Source organism: Diuraphis noxia, unplaced genomic scaffold (genome assembly GCF_037042655.1).
Source record: "Diuraphis noxia isolate RWA-SAM2 unplaced genomic scaffold, SU_Dnox_SAM2 contig0004, whole genome shotgun sequence".
Classification (NCBI taxonomy): Eukaryota; Metazoa; Arthropoda; class Insecta; order Hemiptera; family Aphididae; genus Diuraphis; species Diuraphis noxia.
Window position 1 is genome coordinate 67,323,729 of NW_028301714.1, and position 22,273 is coordinate 67,346,001.

A 22,273-nucleotide genomic window follows, 5' to 3' on the forward strand; every position below is an offset into this window, starting at 1 on the left:
CGAAATCGTTTACTCATATCAAGTTGCTGGATAATTCATATCCCAAAACCAGTTAGCAGTTAGTGCTCTAGGTAAAAATTTAGATATCATGTAATATTTTGGTTAGAAAGTATGCGAATGTAATTATTATTTTGGTTAAAAAAATATTTACGTATGTAACTATAAATATGTTATTGAGTGATTGTAGTATGGTCAGAATTTTAAGGGATCTTAAATGCATAAATTGAGTAAAAGAGGAGCTGAAACTACTCCTTGGAGATCCTCCTCAATAATCACACTCACGCAGATGCTAGAGTTATACGGAGCGTATCGTCATGCCCGCCAATCGTGTGAAAGATAATTCGTGGTTTAAATTATTATTCTGGTTAATTTTTCAAAATTATCATATTAACATATTACACACTTAGCGTAATTGCATAACCATAACAATGATAATAAATTAATAACAACAAAGTCTATGGTATACAAGCAATGACCACGTGACGAGGTTGATGGTCATTATTCCGTGGAAAATAGACTCGAATAATATGGACCATATTATATGGTAGGTGTATAGGAGATGACCATCGTAGGGTTGGCTTCCACATTTACAGTTCGTATTCACGGTCAGCGGATCAATATGTTGTGACACCTCTTAAATGGAGTAGTAATTTTTCCACGATGTGCCCTAAGAGTTGCCGGTTGTTGTGTAGTCAGCATATTTATTTATTTCATTAAATTTATAATTCATCAGTTATCTTAAGAATACCACCTGGGCCTTACTTAAAAGTCTTGCATTTTTATGACAATACTTTTAAGATATTTTTACTCGTGCGTGGTAATTGTAGTATCAGCATTTATACTGAGTACAGATAAGTTCATATAAGACATCACTTAAACATTTCATATAGGTTATTTAGATTATAATTTAGTGTTTTATAGTTTTATACTTAAATGGAAATTATTTCATAATCTGGACAAAAAACTTTTAGTAGTGTTCATTTAGGTATCATATTTTATATCGAATAATGAATATATAATTTATAAACTGGGGGTGGAGTGGCCGAGCGGACTAAGGCGTCTGTTGCGACGCACGCAGTCGCCGGTTCGAATCTCGGTCACGGGCGGCATCGCTCTTTGGGCATTTCGCGATGTCTGGAGAGAGAGGCCGCCGCCCCCAAACCGGGCATGGCAGAAACCTACGGGTGCCCATTCAAAATTCTGCAAAAAAAAACCCAAGTGTTAAAAACCTAAAGTACCTTCCCTTACAGTTAAAGGCTAATGACCTGTTGTACAAGCCTTAACCCTAATAAAAAAAAAAAAATTATAAACTTTAAAAATTTTAATCTGCATTTCAATTGCATAATCTATCTAAGTTTATAATTCTTGTAAATAAATATCTAAAAATAAAAAACAATGATCTCAGTTACATCTTAAGATTGTTCAAAAACAAAATTTTCAATAAGATTACTATTGTTGACAATTACTTTTCAATGTTTGTCGTTAAATGTTATAAATAATCGCCCTATTATAGAGTGATTTAAATGCAATACACAAATACACGCATGGTGGTTGAAAATGCACTATTTTATTTTAAATCATAATAGCTGTTTAAATATAATTTTTACCAACACTGTTCTAATGTTGTAAACGCAATTATTGTATGAAATATAAAACTAAAACAATTATTTTTATTAATATTTTATCAATTCTGTAAAAATAATACCAAATCGACAGTACTGGTTTCTAGACATAACAATATTTTATACTACGTAAACAAATAAATAAATAATAAAATTAATAAATAAATGTATTGTATTGTAAATAAATCATTTTATTTTATTATTCAAAGGGCTAACAATAATATCTCGATTTATCTTTACAAAAACAATCAGAATCGATGTCTACAGGTAAATTATAAACTTCATACTGTGTACTAATAAAAAATTGTTTTACGGATAAGCATTATAATTTACACACATTAGTATATTTAATACAACTAAAATATTACCATGGTTATAACACTCAATTGAAACACAACAAATCGTATATATTATTATACAAATTTATTATAAAATATAATTTAAAAATTATTTCATTACTAATATCTCACAAACACAATTTAAACGTGACGATCCTTGTATAGGGTGAGAAAACCCAGAAACTATACTGTAGATGATTACTGAACTGAAATTCACCGGTTTTATATATTTTCCGATTAAAACACTCTATAGATGGTACTTATATTTACAAACATAATAATGCGTAAATTGTTATCATTTTATTCGTTTAAAAACAATATTTAACTATACGACAATACATATTTATTGATGGTGTTTGTAAATATGTTAACATATATTTTATATGGTATATATATGTATTATGTATGTTATAATGTAACATATTTGATATTTCAACAACTACATCACATTTTTTCTCATCTCAAACACATTTAGGTTCTTCATTTTATACAAGACGTACGTACATCATAATATTAAAATTATACATATTATGTTATATTTAAAAAAAAAACTTAACAAATGAGAACATCATTTATTCATAATTCATATTATATACGTCCTTTTGGTAGACATAAAGAGTTTCTCGTACAGATAAAAAATAGTTTTTTTTTTCATTTCAAAAATTGTATCATGCAAAAATCAGGCATCTGCATTGTGAAAAGAATGATTATTTAAGAGTATTTACTCGGATAATTTGAGACGACATTCAACAAAATCTTACAAATCATAACAAGCATAACGTGTTAATATGATAATTAACATTTATAAGTTCCTTTTCGATGCAAACCTTAAATTTGTGTCTCAAAAAATACCCTGTACTCAACACAACAATATATAAAGTGTGAACTTCAGATAAGTTAATATATCAAACACAACAAATTAAAATTGATAATAACTTTTTTTTTATTGTTATTATTGAACCTATATATTATATAATATTACCATACCATTGCAGGTGATTAATTAAAATAACACAAACATCAGGCCACTTAAAATTAATTGGTTATAATATTATCCTTCATTCGGAAAGAGATATAATATTATAACCTACCTACCTAAATTCGTTACGTCGAATATACTATCATTGACGCTTATAATAGCTTAATTTTAAATTTAAAGTTGTAACACACTGCTAATCCATATATATAAATATAGATATTCAATTTAATAATTTTGCTTGGAGCAGGTACACTACGATAAATTTACAATTTAATAATATAAACATACTTTTTACTTAACTCTTATACACACATGTATACCTTAAACAGGAGCTTAACGATATTTGCACTTCCTATTATTCTGAACGGATTTATGAATTAACTTTTTCCAACAATATGCGGCTAGAAAATAAAGTCATATTTCATCCAACTAATATTCTTGTGTGCTCGGCACATCCATGTCATACTATTATTCACATAGGTTTTTTCTTTTTTTATGTAGAATTGGTTTATATTTTGAGTTCGTAAAATTACCTTTTTCGGAACACGAACGCGCATATATATTTTGACGAATTAGAAAAGAATACCTTAAATTTGATGTCATTACGTCCCTACTAAATAACTAACGTTTTAAAATTTAGAATTATATAATTTTAATAAACACATGGCTGAACACATATATTTAACTGCAAGATCTCCATTAATATTGCGACACGTGTTGGATGACACTATGCGGGATTGGTTGTTGTCTGTTCATCGCTTGTTGTCCTATAAATTTATTTTATTTTCCAAGCTATATATAACTGTAAAATGTTATGTGAGATTTGGCAACATCGTCCATAAAATCGTGTAACAAACGAAATAAGTTCTACGAATAATCACCGCGTGTGCAATAATATTCTACCGAAATTGTTTACGGAACGCGTTAGCCGTATAGTTACTTATAGCATACGAGTGTCGACTCGTATACGACTGTCAATAAGTACCTACCTACCTTGGTAAATTAAAAAGTCACGGATCTCCTGCAAACACAGTTACAGAGTGTATAACATAAACACGAGAATATTAGTTTGGAAAAACTTTGTTTTTGCGGGACACTAACATATTATGCGTTTAGATATTATATTATTTATACGATGATAGTATTCTCTGAGACATAATAATAATATATTATAACACACTCCTATTATAGTCCTATGCTTTAGCAGGGGATCTATATACGACTATATGATTATTATTATATAGTGAATGAAGGCTATATTAGCTGAGTCTGTTCTTATATAACATTACCTATACAAGATTCACAAGCAGATCCAGTTCGAGAATACACGATTTCAAAACGTGAATATTATTATGATATTATATAGCCTTTATACAAAATTTAATCATTACGGGTTGCCGTATAATCGTATTATTATAATATATTATCGTCCCGAGATGATTTATCGTGAAACAAATCTCTTAAGCAGAGTATGGGTGGAGGGGTGCGGGGAGTTGCCGCCGGATAATCAATTAAGACGTTTCCACCCCGTAGCAGAGAAACGACGGCGCTTTCCCACGAAATATTAAGTTGTTGTAATAACCCCTCAACAAAAATAGGTAGCTATAATAATTTTAATAATATTGCAGCGAGTGACATTAAATAATACAAGTTATACAAATTATTGGCGGCGATTCGATACCGTTTTTTGACAGTGGCTAACCGGAAAAACAACACCGCCAATAAATCGTCAAAAGTCCAACGATCGTACAGCTGGTTACAAGTAATACCAACAGTAAAATATTATCGGAAGTCGAGCTTTGTCAACACGGTGTGTGAGAGAAAAAACCTCGTTAAGTTGAAAAAATCAAACTTAAAAATAATATAACCGTCAAGGATATTATATTATATAAAATTGAAACATAAAACAAATCGTTTAATCTGTTTGAATAAAACTGGAAGCATATTATGTATTATTTGTTTGTACGCAGTAGGGCCTTAATGCATTCAAATATCATGATATAAATTTTAAACAGTTTGATACTTGATTGACTATAATAATATCAAATCGACTACACGTATAGTACCAATTCTTAGGATAAAATATCTCCTGACCGAGTAAATTGAATTTGGATCGATCAGTTTAAGATCAAGCGATATTGTTATCGACTTAGTTACCATATTTTTAAGTTTTTTTTCTCATCCTTTTTCATTATTAAAACGTGATTGGCGAAGCGTTTCTGTTGGGATGTCAATAGTTTCTTTTGTTATTGACGAACAATCCAATAATATTGCGTAGAACCAACAATAATATTCACATAGGTTAGTGATAAATAAATTATGCCTACCTATAAAGCTGGGTAGATTGCAACTTCAAAGCAGGGTTTGCATTTTCAAACAATTTTTATGTTATGTTACATATTATATATAATTAAAACGTTAGACAAAATAACTTGCGTTTATCGTTGCTTAGAATTACTATACTGTGTGATTGGCGTCATATTAAACTCATATTGTGATGTGGGGCCGCGAGGGTCAGGGTCATATAAGTTAAGTTTATAGTTACTATAAATTAAATACCGATTATATTTAAAAAAAATAACATCAATATTTAATTAATAATGCCGCAATGACCTGGTTAGATAAGATTAAAAAAAAAATATTTCCACGAAACCAATACATAAAAATTATAAATGGTAAAAACACATTTTATTGTTATGATACGGAAGTATAAAAAGGCTTTAATTATATTTTCGTTTTGCGTCATTTTTCGTTTAAAATTATATTCTATATTGTTAGGTATAACCATTATGTTTTGTTTTGCGTTTTCATTTATCGCGTTTTAATTATACGTTTTAAAATGTCAATCGTTTTTTACCATATATAATGTTAACTTTGCAAGCCCGTCTATGATATAACCATTAAAAATACATAGGGATCTTGAACCTGCAGGTATCTTTAACATTATGGATACCTATTATATTAATAATATTACCACGGTGGTATACGCATCTACATTTCGGGAAGACATTTTCGTAATTTTTATAGTAATATTATGTATAGTCGTTACATATTATTATGTATTAAGTACTAGTTGCAGACCGCGAGTAATGATATTGGAGGGGAAAAGTTGTATACACGTGACGCCAACATTGCCAGCCAACGTGCAGGAACGCCATGGCTAAAATAATATCGAACGAAGATATATTTTGAACATTTTTTTTTTTTTTTTTTAACTCACCGGTAACGTTATACCTATCAACCAATTCAATTGAAGGTTACATTTAAAGTACCAAAGGGTACAAGTATACAACTTTTCCGATCTATTCATTGACGTCTCTGATGAATGGAACGATTCGCGGACCGTTCGTTTTGGGGGCTTCAAGCCCTAATACCATAAGACGTTACAATGTTTGTTACTGCAGTTTAAACGGTAAACGAGTTGTTTCGTATTAGGATGTGCGTCGTATAGTAATTATTATAATAATAATCACCCGGTTTGTTCGGCCAATTATTTTTCTTAGCCCCGCGCCACTACCGCCGACGTTTTTTAATATATTATAATATAATACACGGATGTCTGCGCTGCAGGTATATATAACGATAATGGTAGATAACCCTGATTTCATACATAATATTATGTATATATGTAGTATAGAATATTATATTATATGTGCACTAAAATATTATAATATATTGTACCTATACTTGTACACCGCAAGTACAATAATATTATTATTATTATGATACAATACACGATAACATAATATTATTATGCCCACACATCGTAGAAGTATACATACGACATTATTCTCGAACAACACGTAGGTATATAGCATATAACACGACGTATTTTAGCCTTAAACTAGAACAATGTTTCTTTAGACGCGTCGTACAGCGCGCGTAAAGACCCTGATAGTGAGTTAGCGTTGACGATCGAGTCGGCCACGGGGTTGACGTCCGCTTGCACTACGATCACGTTCCGACCGACTGCCGACGGTTGCTGCTGCCTGCGGTTGAAATCGTGATACGACCTGACCGCTGCAGACACCGCGGCGCCACCGACTGTTGTTGGCGCGTCGCGATTGTCGTCGACCCGATGCGTACCACCGTTACCGCGGTTAGTGATCGGCGGCGGCGAGTATCGCCTCCCGCAAGATGCTGTAACCAAAATATAGCCAGGCGAGTTAGTAACATGATAAAATATTAATACAAACATACAAGTGTATATGGGTTGATAATAATGATAAATTTAATTCACTAATACTTTTGAGTAATAACATTTAAAAATGTTTGTGTCTAATTTTTTAATGATTATAATATGTATACCTACGCGGAACACGTAAAAAATATTTTGTACCTTATTTATCGGATAGGTGTTTTCAGTGCTGTAGCTAAAACTAGATGGCCCCGGTGAAAATTTAATCTGTGTGCCCTTTAAATAGGTGCACGTTGAGTGTGAATGTAGGGGTAGCTGAATGAATTTATGATACACATGTCCATGGGGGCTTAACCCCCCCCCACGGTCCACACCCGCCTAATAATATAATAAACTGCATTGCAATAATTTTAAATTTTCACTTATTAATATTTTAATTTAATACAAGACACTTTATATATTGCCACAATGGTAGTTAAAAAATATTAAAAATACATAGTCATATTTTTTTTAAATAAGCATTTAATTTTGAAAAAATACGTAATCACGAAAATTTGAAGTTTATTTTGAGTTAAAAATTCATAAAAATGTATCCATTTAAATCTAAGATTTGAAAGTTCAATACGAGATTCTTCTTGAGTTTGTCTACTTTTATCAAATAAAAAATTCTACCGGAAAGTCAAATTAAAATGTTATGAGCATTTGAATTACAACACTGGATATTCACTCAATTTCTGTTGTACCGATGTCCGATATTCTTATTTGTTATTCAAACACGAATAAGCGAATAACTAAAAAACTTAAAATTTTCACCAAATGTGTATTTTATCAATTCTTATACTTGATAAAATTTTCAATATATTTCAATAATTTTTAAGTTATTTATAGATATTTGGAATATTCCGGTTTTTTAGTTTATTATTATATAAATGTCAATAAAATTGTATTCATTAGGTTATAAAACTTGAAAATTTAATACAAGGTTACCCATAAGTTTATATAATAGTAATTACTAGTTGGAAAATATTAAAAATACATATGCATGTTTTTTTTATAACCATTTAAAGTTCAAAGGTTGACAAAATATATTTAATTAAATTATAAAATTATTATAAAATTTACAAATTCTTTAGTGCTTAAAAATTTATAAAACGTTTAAATTGTATAGCAAAGGATTTAAAATTTAAAATAAGGTTCCACTTAAGTAGTTAATTATGTTACAAAAAAAATCTAAAAACTATACAAACACAGTTTTTTTATGGTTATTTTAAGTTCAAATTTGGTTGAAATTACATATTAAATAATCAAGAATAACAACTTTGGTCATGTTGTTGTAATTTAAAAATATTATTCGTGGGTACTTAAATTTCTAGAGTATACTTTACATTCTAATATTAATAGTTAATGTCGTTGATGGCTTATATTAATACTATATAATACATTTTATATACCTACTATGAATGACCGAGTGAGTCGGGTACATAATGAATCTGATTTAGTTAATTTGGAATTTATTTTATAGGTATCTTCATTTTTTAAAAATATAATTAATATATGTAGTACAACATATCTTAGACTGACAAACCGTCTCCTCTCAAAATTTTTTTTGTATACTATGATATTATATCATTGAATTCAAATTTAATAACATCCAGTAACCCACTTGTAACCAGTAGGTTAGGGTAGGTTATAAAGTAGCTGGGTGACATCCACTAACCCGCTTTTTTTATTTGCTTTGCCTCTATATAAACTCAAAACCTAATCTACTATTTGCAATTAAAGTTATATCAATTAGCTCTTCGAGATTCGTATCGTGTATTTATAGTTTATTTGTTCAACCCCTATAGGTTACCACAAAATGGCTTACGCATGCATTCGGTTTTGAATCACAAAAATCGATTATTTTTATTTATTTAAATGGTTGCCATTGGTTACAGATTACTATTATAATTACTAGAAATATGACATATAATACGTTAAACATGAATATAAAAAACAAAAAACAAAAGATAAAATTAAATACTCATGAACACAATATTATAATGAAGAAATGATTACATTTGATTTGATTTTTTTTTAATTCGTGAGAACATATTTTTTATGTAAATATCACGTAAAGACCAATATGTCAACCTTAATGATATTGGGTTAACATTATAATAACTTTCAAGTGTTCATTGAATCCGTCTTTATTTTTTTGTGTCTGTGTCAAAAGTATGTATATATGTAATATGTTCATAATTCAGAAGTGGAAGATTATGAAATGAACCATTGAATTGTGTCTGTAGTCTGTACTATATATTTCAACCAGAGAAAACGGAAAACGATAAAAAGATAAATTAATACTTTATCCCGGATGAATTCGGGTAAATAGAATACAATTAGTATTCTATTTCTATATAAAAATGAATGTGTGTTTGTGTGCGGGGCTTATATAGACTTGGAAATAACTTGACAAATTTTAACAAATATTTTAGAGATTGTATTTAGAGATATTATGATAGTTTTGAATGTATTTTGAATCGCATTCGAAAATTCACCAATTACCAAACACTGTATAAAGTTCGCTACAGGTAGGTTGACCGTCTCAGTCGAATTAGTTGACAAAGTGAAGTACACCGATGTACCGATTTGCCATGAACTGAAACTGAAATACACCAATAAAGTGCCGTATTTTATGTTAATTCAATGTTTCCTGAGCCAAGTGGGTTTATTCTGTATTAAATTGTATAATTTTTTCAAGAAACATACCTTACAGTATCTAATTATAGCATTATAATTTATCACTATTATTAAAGAGGCGGATTAATTTTGTTGACAATATTATGTACAAAAATAGTTATAGTGTTTAAAACCAAAAGTGTCAAAAATATTTTTCATTTAAGTTTGATTGATTATATTATATTTTAAACAGTCTATAGACTGCCAAATTATTTCAACGACGGCCAATCAAACAGGTTAAATAGTCTGTTGTCAAAAAATCAAAAAATCTACACAACTAATTAGCTCACCTTTGGCGGCCGTGATGGCCGACGATGCACCGGCGTTGTTGCGGTCGGTCAGCTGCAACTGAGACGGCGGTGACGACGACGTCGTCGTCGAGCAACAACATTCTTCGGCGAACACTGACGAGTTGACGGTGGTGGCTGTGGAAGCGGCGTCGTCGCTGCAGCTGCTACACGACGTCCGGATGCACGCGATCGGCGCCGCCGTCGACGACGACGCCGTCTTCCGCTGCTGCTGCGGTGGTTTCCGGAACCGTTCGGACGCCGCCGGCAACAGCTGTTCCGTGTGCCTAGGCACGTCCGAGAAACTTTCCTGACTGCCGCCGCTCGGTGACATGCACGGCGTCGGCTGGATCACCTGCAGTGGCACAACACAGCGACACGAATGATAAATAAATATATATTGCAATATTGTATTATAATGATAAAATAATGTTATCATTAAAAACAATTACTGTTGGGTGGGTTTTTAATGCCTTAATAATGAAAATTCAAAAACGCCTTGAACATCTTAAAAAATGTTTTAAAAGAATTTTACGTATTGTTTATTGAATTATATAGGTGACGAAAACGTGTTTTATATGTTGTAATATGTTTAATGTTACCGTTATAGCATGAAATCCATTATTTTGCCATTTAGCGTGCGTTACGTAGTTTTGGTTAGTTAAAACGTGGAATATCTTTTTATTATTACAAGATGATTAAAAATATAAATAGGTAATAATACTTGATATGTTTAGGTACCTAATGCGAGTAAAAGCGTAGTCGTCGTTTTAAATCAAAATAGTATTGTACACAATATGACTGACCGATCACGGGAAATTTATAAAAATGTATAAACTTAATGTTATTAACTATAATATGGTTATCTTAATATGGTTATAGAGTATCTATACTTAACCTTATGAAGTACTTAGATATTTTACCAAGTAACATCGTTTCATGATTAAACACTAATATTTTGTATTTTATATATAGGCATGCACAGACCGTTGGGACAGAGTAGACATATTAAATTAAATTGATATTACATACTTTAACTTACGTGTCACATTGCCTACTGCTTATTATAAGGCATACATGCAATTAATTGCATGAAAAAAATATGCTAAGCTATATTATAAGGATAAAAATGTATAACGGAGAACATTATAAAATAACATCCAAATATACAATAGATATACCAGCTCTCATGTTACAAGTAACGTCATCCATTAATAATTTAACAAATTAACTTTTATGGATATTGAACTAGGTACGTCTAGTTATTATTAATGTTTAATGATATAAAAATAAAAATCACAATACTTTGACCACTTAATAGGATAATACTAAATTTTCTATGTATATAATCTAAGTCACCATATAGTATTGTACAGTTTGATCATCGACTATGACCCATCAGCCCACACTTGTATACGTCTAAGAAGAAATTAGATTATAATACACTATAATATGATAAATAATGAAGAGTTTCTTTCAGAAGACATTTTAAAATGCTATAGTAATATAATAAAATACATAAATATTATTGATATAATGTTTATGGCCTGTTTAATTATTTGTAGATACGAAAATAGCTAGTGGTCGTTCGGTCGTTGATGAGTATCAGTTGTAGTTTTGTAAATAATTAATGTTATACCATTTGACCACTATAATATATTTTATGTCTACATACACCTCTAGTTCTCTATGCCAGTTTTTATTAAGACATTTAAAACAATACATTTGAACAAAAATGAATAATTAATTATATTTGATACAACAATATTATATTGTGAAAAATAATCTAAAAACTTGAGAAATTAGCAAAAATTCGATTCGGACAAAAATAATATATCATTAAAATTGTTGCCATCCAAAACATATTTTCCGCGCCCTAGCGTTATTATAAAGTAATTAACTATTATTATTATCGACTTGTACGTGATGTACTCGTATAATAATAATATAATATAGTTATCGGCCAAGTGGTAGTGGCGTGTTCTGCAGTGAAGAGGAGTTATTATGTACATTATGTTTAAGGGTAGAAGTTAAAATTGGCACTCCTACCCGGGTATCGATCTCCCTACCGATGTAATATGCACGATATATAGGTGGTAATATAATGTATACATATTTGTTGTTTATTTTTTAGTTTTATTATATGCTTTGTTACTTTGTATAATATGTTTTTATTCGCCTCCATATATACGATCAAATTATCAAATACATATATTGTACATGATGTGTATATAGGTTGTTACCTATAGGTACTGACCAAATCGTAATTTGAAATATACGTTTTATTGTTTAGTATTTCAGAAGGGAATGTCTAGCCTACCGCGTGTGTGTATCACTCTATACCTCAGAAATGCTAAACACACCATTGAATAATTCACGATATAATATTGATAGTATATTTATAAACGAACCGCAAAACCGTCCACGACTATGATTTACGGCCAACAATTTAACCTACTGTTGGCAATAAATCATTAAATTACGCAGCAAAAATTATGGAATTTACGTCTTATACATAATATTTTTTTCATCAAATCCAATAAAACTTTAGAATAATATACAGTTAAATAAATAAACTGTATTTTAATTATTTTAAACCCTTAATAAGCATGGCTTGTGGTTGTGTAGAAGAGTACCTATATAATTTTATTAAATTTAGGTTGTTGATAGAAAGAAAGCTCGGTAATAATCAGCAGATATACATAGTTTGATTTAGAATTATTTAAAAGTTATACCTATATAATATACAGTTTTTGTTTGTTAAGTCCTGTATATGATATTATCTGGGTTAAAAGATTTTTGATTTATAACTATTAAGCATATAAGTAGAAATTAAAACAATCGTTACACACTTGTGAAATTCAAATTGCTCCTATAGACTTTAATTCGTTCAGTGTAGAGAATTATTAAAGTATAAAAATATTATGTACGGTGAGTCAGCAACTAACCTGATCGTAAAAATACCACCGTAGCTGACTTGATCAGTTTAACTAATAGATCATAATAATAGTAGTCCAGTTTTGGGAAAGAACGTCGTTAATTGTTAGTGAATGATACGCGAACGTTGCTCTTTTTTTTCAAATAGACTTAAATATAAACGACTTTTAAATTTTTATTGAATTTGAAGGACTTTTTAGATACTTAATTTATAGATAAATTTTTGAATTTAATTAAAAATTATATTAAATAATATTATTATATTATATTAAATATATTATTATATTATATTAAATATTATATTTTATTAAATTAAATGTATATTATGCTTTAAAGTTTAAATTAGGTTTTTTGTTTTTGGTTGAGTCTCCTATATGTTTATGGGTTTTATATTAACTGCTGGTAAACTATTCTAATAACTAAAATAAATTAACTGCCTAATAAACGGGTTAGTTTGAACGAATTAATTTTTTTTTTTTTAGAGAGCATTCCGATAACTTTAATAGTCTATTTATTTATTTATTTATTTATTATAAGCTACTACTATTATAATCACTAACACAAATTAAAAAATTCAAGAAATGCATTTGCTTTAAGTTAATAATAAAACTAAATATTTAATGAATCCATTTATACACTTTTAAGTTCAATATTAATGAAATATACAAATTAAGCCAGGGGTATCCAACCTAACCGTGAAGGTTTTTGATCCGGTTCACTAAACCCACCCCCTTTTTAAATATTTAATTTCAAGGTTCCAATTATACATATATAACTGAGTTGTGATTGTGAGGAAATCGATCATATGCAATGCAAATAAAATAATTTTTCTCTCTTCTCAATACCATTAATCATTGTCTAGTACAGGCATGTCAAACTCAAAGTATCAAGTTGGCCAAATATATTGAAAAGGTTACTATGCGGGCCGCACATAAAAATTTAACAATAAAAAAAATATTTAAAAAAATTCTTATTCTATTACATTTTATCAAAAGATAAGACACTATAATAATGAATACCTAATAAACTATTCTCTAAAAATCTAAGATAGTTGTAACACAGCAATTATATATATTAATATATAATAATTATTAATAATTATATATATTAATATCTTATGACTTTCTTCATTATTATTGGTAGCCGTGGGCTATAAGAAATTGAACTGAGGGCCGCGTGTTTAACATATTTGGTCAAGTCAATATAGTCTCAGAAATATTTTATGGGGCAATTTACTTTTGAACCACTCCTTGAGATATTAACTACTTAATACAATACTTATTATTGAATTTACTTATGCTAAATATCAAATCCAGATAAAGTTAGACTTGTGCTATAATTTCCCACTAAATCCAGTAATCACCCACACACCCCATTAAAATAAATCAAGCGACTGCCCTTCAAAATCACGATCAACACGCTACTGAATATAGTAACTACACTCGCTTCTATCCTTCTCCAAAACAATTTCGGCCAGCCATTACAAAATGTATTTATTATTCAGGTGACGCGAAGTAAAAAAAAAGTTAAATTGGAGACCCTTTGATTAATTTATTTTATCCTATTTTCACTCATTATATAATAAATAATAATAGCAAGGTAAATTAGTAACAATAAAAATGCGTATTTGGTTCTATTTGTTTTTAGGTATTTTTTTGTTTGATCATGATTGAAAAACAATATAATATAGATTAGGTATGACATACCTATATCAAAAGGTATTTAAAAGGTACTAAATATTTTTAAATTATTAACATTTGTAAAAATATACACATGAAAACGGATACAAATAACGAAAAAATTTGGGCCACCACGTCACCAACATACACAACATTAAGAGATTTTCGGACAAAACGCTTTTGCCACTTTTCTTTGTTGATATCCAAAGAGCAACCAACAATTCTGATGTATTGAACATTGAGTTTTTTCTCAAATCAAAATTTATTGTTGAAAAACCACATCCACCAAAAAGCCCTCCGCAGTGCTATACATACCAGTCTTACGGTCATACTTGAACATTTTGTTATCATAATGATCCACGCTGTGTAAAATGTGGTGAAAACCGTGTCTCAGGTTCCTGTACTAAGCCACGCGACTCTCCAGCCAGATGTGCCCTATGCAATGGCAGCCACACTGCCAACTACAAAGGTTGCCCCGATTACAAAAAACTTAAACATGATACTCATTCAATTAGGCGAGATCCTCCCATACCTACTCCTTCACCAAAAAACAATATTACCAAAACCTCTCTTGCTACCAGTCAGAATTCTTATGCTCAAGCCATCTTCTCTGGTAAAAACTATTATTAACCTTTGTTATCCTCCTTCAACTTCGAAATTTCTAATATCGTATAATCCTTCCTCTCCCTCCTTACTTCACTTCCAAAGAAGTCTCAATTATCAACAATTTAAATATATCAAATCGTGTTAATCACGTTATACGTCTTTGTTTACTATCTGTTCATTACTTGTCTTTTAAATATTAATTATCTTATACTCTGAACATTCATATCTTATATTTATATTTATATATATATATCTACCTTAATGTCATTGTATGTTCAAACTATCAATTTATTGTATTTTATGCTATTTAATACTCTATCTTGTTTTATTTTCGGCTATAATTTTATTTTATAATCGTTACATAATTTCTATTGTTGTATAATTGTTGAGCTTACTGTAATTGCCGAAACTAATGGTTCTTACCAAGTTTCTTAAATAAAAAAAATAAAAAAAGTATATAATAGCAGAAAGTTCCAAGTTTTTGCGATATAAATTTTTTCAATAACAAGAAAATAACAAAAATCATTATTTTATACTATGAATATCTAATGATATCAACATTTAAAATCCAATCGCTCATGAAAAATGTAGGGGATTACACAGTAGCCTATTTAATTTTTTTATTTCCAATAATCAAAACTTATAAAGAATCTTGTATTCAATTTTCAAACCTCAAATGTTAAAATTTAAAATTTTATGAATTTCTACCTACAGTTATTATTTACAAACTTTTGTGATTTTGATAAATTTTGTAAACGTTTTAACTTAACACATTGATGGATAGTACCTACTGCTTTAGCAGCAGTTTTTAAATTGTATATACATATATTACTAACGCTAAAGTATTAGTATAAAAACTATTTATGAAAACATACTACTGTAATAGCTGTACATTTTTCAATGGTTTCATATGAAAAAGGATTTTTATTCTAATGCTTATAGTTTTTTTTTTTTATTTTACTTCATACATTTTATATATTTCAATAATTAGTATATGAAAAACTTATGAAAAACCTTGTTGTAAATTTTCAAATATCAATGAATATCACAGAATATTTTCAAAACTACATAATTTCGATTAAAAGCTTCTATGAATATTTTGTCAAATATTTAAGTTTCTAATATCTATTCATTTTTTAGTGACAATACAATTTTAAAACCGTAATTTTTGCGTAGATATTCCCGTTTTTCGTTAATGATTTGTGTTTTTTCCGATTATATTTTGTAAAGTAGGTTGGTGCTGGGAATTTCACCATCTAAAGTATTAACTAAAGATAATATTAATAGATATTTTAATAATGCTAAGCTAATTACATAATTAGTCATAGTTCTTTATTTTATAAATATAAATTAAATAACTACCAAATGTGTTTAATAATAAGAAGGGCATTGAACAACTCATAATAAATGTATATATTTTATAATTTTATGACATGCATATTATATCAAAATTAAAAGAACAAGTCTTCTTTTTGTAGAAATATTTTTCTTTCTTTACTTTATAGACTCGAGAAATTTGAGAACCTGCAATGATAGGACAATTGACACCGAATATAAAATGTATAAATACTAAATATTAAGCATATAATCTTATAATATAATAATATAATAAAAAATGTATTCTAATAAAATAAAAAGATAAGATTTTGTAAATTTTAATTAATATGAATAAAAGGTAATAAAAATAAGAGAAAATAAGAGACTAACTAGCTTCCCGCTCAAATGACGCACAATACATTAACTTTGCTCCGTACTCAGATGTTAGAAAACAAATTAAAGAAATCACAACCTCCCTTTGGCAAAACATATGGAACACCCAAACAAACAAACAGTGAAAAGATGGAAAATAAACCCAAACATAAGTATTACAAATGAAAAAAAACTAAATCGAGCCAGAATTGGTCACACAAAAATGACATACGGATACTTTATGGCAAAAGACGACCCACCTATATGCCAAGTATGTGTAATATACGGATGTTAAAATCTAATTATATGTTGGAACTTATTGTTCCAACCTTCTGATATATTATTAGTCCTACTATATTATCCAATTTTGTTGCATTGTGCACGTTCCACATAATTGTGGAGAAAACATAGATGGGCTTCTTATGAAGCCCAAAACTTACGTATTGTTAATTAACTTGTACGTTTCATTAACAAATGTTACATCGAAGTATGTTAAAATATCATCCACATCATTACCATATGAAAAAGATCATCATATCATAATCTATAAAAAAAGATATTTAAATTTTTTATATTTTTTATAACATTTTCTTTCATTATAATAGTTCGGTGTCAATTGTCCGTGTTCTAAAAATATCGGGTACAAAATGAGTCCGATATCGAAAAAACCGTTGGATATCAAACGTCCCTGGTGTTAATTATCGGAATACCGTTACCCACATATTATAATTCATATAATTACTATCCCAATTTGCGATAAAAATCATTAAGAGATGAATACATAAATTCGACAATGCAGTATAATATTATTATAACAAAATAAACAATACGTGATATTTTTTTCTAAATAAAAGTTGTGAACCACCAGATTTATAACACGGTTGACAGGTTCCTTTTGAAAATTTTAGGGGCAGCCCAGGCACCCTAGGCTGAGTAGGCTGCCACCGTAGACACACCTATGATAAAGATAAATAATATACCCTATAATATTGTATAACTAAGTAGTAAGCATTAAACAATTGTATTTGAGGTACTTATTATTATACGGCATTATTGTAAATATATAATTAAGGTTCCTATAATATATTTATTAGTCAGTTTATTATTAAAACAAGAATAATATTATTTGAAATACAATTTCAAAGTTTATTAATTTAATTAATTGAAACTACGAATTAATTGTACACATTATAGAATTAGATATAGTTCATTGAATATGTTCTGATGATCAACATGTAGCATGTGGCGTATGTATGTAGGTACACGGATAGGTACTCAACTTTTTATTAAATCACACATCGGTTACATAACATGTTACATGCAATTCGTAATCATAGCAGTTTTTCCCAGTTTTAGGCGATGCATTATAATTATAGTATTATCCACTAACTTGTATGTCAATGGGATAGTAGAACTCCCACGGTGGGTAACCGGCAGGTGGTGGGTGGTTTAACGGAGATGGTGGCTGTCCAATAATCAACGATGATCCTCTATCCTCCAAGTAACTCGTATCGTTGCTACTGACAGTTATAGCACTATTTCCTCTTGGAATCCACTTCTGGTCACATGGTACTTCCAGCCATTTGGCCACACGGTAACCATTGTTAGATACGTCTTCAATATCATCATTATCCATATCATCGTCTTCGTCCTAATTGTAATTAAAAACAAGTAGGTGAATTACAATTTATTACCATCTTAAAAAATAACTCGATTTCATACACACATCTCCTATACAATCACTGAATAAAATATTGATATAATATATTATTTTAATAATTGTATTGAAATTCAAAATTAATAAACGTAGGTGTTCATTATAATACAAATCTTAAATGAGTACTTTAAAGTTTAAGGGTATAAATCTTATTCAGCTCTAAATGAATACCATATTTTCCTTAAGTATTTTGCACACAGGATAATTCAATTCAAAGAACTAATTTATTCTTGATGTTACAGTTTTATTTAAATGCGATAATACTTATTTGTATGTGTTTAACAAGTTACTATACGAAAAAAAAGACACAGAATAAAGTCAGAAAAGAAAATTTCTTAGTATTTAATACTACTGAAAAAGCGACATAATAATATAATATACGCATTAATTGAACTCATTTTATAACTCTAGTACCTAATTGGTTATCATTTGTTCCTAAAATAACAGAAGTAGCATAATTACAGGGGGGATGTGGATATCACCCCAAGAACCTTTAATTTTTGTTTACTTAGTTAACTAGATTTTAGTTTATAATATTTATCATCTACAAATACTGACCCATTTTAAATCGAAAAGGTTATAACCAATCAATAGAATAAGATATCATAAGACAAAAGTATAACTTTTTAAATTTTTTTAAAGATATTTCTAGACATTTTGTCAAAATTACGAAAATTTACGAAAATATACGAAAAAGATAACAATTTATAAAATGAGTATTACCTACGTATAATGTTATTTTTAATTGAAATTTTCAAAAAAAAATTTAATTGATTTTAAGTTGTTCATTCTAAGAAATTATTTGCATCATTTTAACGTTCGGTTAGCAAGCAAAATTATTTAAAAAATAAGTATTATAACTAGTTCATAGATGCGTATTCTGCTATTAGGTTCTCACTTTAAATAGTAGGTATAACAAAATACAATCACAATTAGGTGATGTATCTATTTTTTTATGCATACCTATCAGAATACCTATAATATATTATCCTTGATGGCCACGAGAGTCTATAAATAATATCATTAATTTCACTCAATTATTGGCAGCGATTCTTTAGAAAATCTCATACCTTAAAATATATCTATATAATAATACATATATCTATAATCTATATATATCACATATCTAAAATCTCATGATCTCGATATCTTATATCAGCCATCTGAACGCGATTGAACAAACACAATAAACTTTTTTGTATCATATAATAAATATGATATGAATAAAAGCGTAATAATTCTGCACCCACTTCAACTTGATGTTAAATCATATACAATTTATAACATCAAACGTAAACTATTTTATTCTATATATCTACGCTATACTGCACATCAACTGTCGTATACGTTTTTATTTATCAATCTATGTTTTTCATGGACTTATATTTTATGAGTGTTTTATGATTTTTTGATACACGATTGAATTATTATAAAAGTTCAAACTGATGTGTACCGATATGAATATCAACATGATGTTTCAAATAAATTAATGATGTACCGTTAAGTCTTATAACCACTCTGAAATTGGGTCACATTCAAAGTTGTTATAAGTTTATTTGAAGACTCCAGTTTCTAAGTTCAAATATTATTACTTAATATATTTCCTTAAAGATATACTTTTACGAGCATCTATCATAGATTCCTATAAACTATATATAAACTGTCTAATATTATATAGTAAGTACATACCTACCTTTTAACATAATATTATGAATTCGTTGTATTTGATAAAGATTTATAAGATATTCGTATTGTGTTATTCAGATTGAAGCAATACTTCTTGTATTATCCTATGTTGATAAGGATATTTTTATTTTATTTTTTATTCATGCTATTGGATACAATTATTACAATATCGGAGATACCTATTATTCTTTGATCAAGAGGAAATCTATCATAGACAATTATCATCCATATTATTATATACCTATGATGTTTCAATAAGTAACCATTCGACAACCAAAAGTTTTTTTATCGTAGCTAATGCTAATACATTATGATTCATTAAATAAATATTACGAGGTATATCCAGAAAGTAAGTTCCGTTTTCTATTTTTATCGCGTTTACGATGTTATCTTAATTACGGTCATATCAGATTATTTCATTTACTCATTTAGAACATTTTTTTACACATGAAATCATTTATGGGTGGCCAGAACTTCAACGAAGATGATGAGGTGAAAAAGGCTATTAGCGCATGGTTACAATCACAGGCGTCATCTTTCTATGATGAAGGGATACAAAAACTAGTACCTCGATATGATAAGTGCTTAAATAATGGTGGTAACTATGTTGAAAAATAGAGTAATACATGTATTTTATATTCAAATAAAATTTATAATAAAATTTACACATTTACATGTTTTTATTGCCCAACGGAACTTACTTTCTGGACACGCCTCGTAATTTCAAATCATAATAATTAACGATATTATGTACGAATACATTAAATATTATTTTTAATGTATATTATATAAATGTCTTATAGACTTATTAACTGTCATCTATTAACATAATTTAAATTATTTTTTAGATAATAATTAATAAATTATTATTAAAGAAATACATAAAACTAAATGTGATGAATCTTTAAAGACTAACATAATACAATGGTGAGATTGTGCGATGGGATTGTTAGTTTTATTATTTTCATTTTTTGGTAATGTGATTAAATTCGGATATAAACTTTGAGTTCATCGTTACAAAAATTTCGATAACTGTTTTTATACGAGAATACATGAGTTTATTTTTTTGAGATTTAAAAATTATAATATCTCGACAATTAATAGGAACATAAATATATATTTATACATAAAAGAATTATTAATGTTCACACTTTTAGATTTCGAGGCCTGACTGCATTATAAAATAGTAAAACACGTGAATTTAATATTACATAATAGGCATTATTTTATTAGCATCAATAATATATGGTTTACGTATCAATTAAGTACCTGTATAATTAATGTACATCAATTTATGCAATCGCGGGTAGTAACGTTTTTGTTCTAATAATAAACTATTAAGACGCTTTAAAGTTTAAATAAATATGTTATTGAAATAATGAAATATGATAAACCTCAAAATATAAATTAGTTAAATATTTTATATTTTCATATTTGCGTTATATAGGTTTATTGAGGTAGGTACATTATAAAAACACGAGTAAGTGGATGTCGCTCTGCCGTACAGTATAGGTTACAAGTGGGTTACTGTAATTTATGGTATTAAATTTGAAGTCAATGACATAATGTCATTGTTTACGAAAAATGGTTTGTCAGTCTAGGATATTTTATACTACATTAATAATTATATTGTAATATTTCAAAAAAAAAAGAAAAATGTTGGAACCTATACCTACACTAAATTCCAAATTAATAAACTTTAAATTGTTATAAAAAAAAGTCGTGCCCATTTATTTTAATATTTTCTGACAACTAATATATAAATGTATGGGAAACCCTGAATTAAATTTTCAAGCTTTTTGACCGAATGAATAAAACTGCATAGATATTTATAGAATAAAATCTAAAAATATTTCAAATATTTTGAATATGCT

The 22,273-nt window shown here is 28.5% G+C and overlaps 1 protein-coding gene across 1 annotated transcript in view; it reads right to left on the reverse strand.

The window, feature by feature from the left end:
- Positions 1-1,545: 1,545 nt before the first annotated feature.
- The window catches only part of LOC107170518 (uncharacterized), a 37,715-nt gene continuing 16,987 nt past the window's right edge, over positions 1,546-22,273 (reverse strand). The window contains exons 5-7 of the mRNA XM_089226026.1: positions 18,387-18,647; positions 10,089-10,440; positions 1,546-7,079 (exon numbers count right to left, since the gene is read on the reverse strand). Coding sequence (XP_089082152.1) covers positions 6,784-7,079; positions 10,089-10,440; positions 18,387-18,647 — 909 coding nt within the window. The 3' untranslated portion in view covers positions 1,546-6,783. The remainder of the gene's footprint in view (positions 7,080-10,088; positions 10,441-18,386; positions 18,648-22,273) is intronic.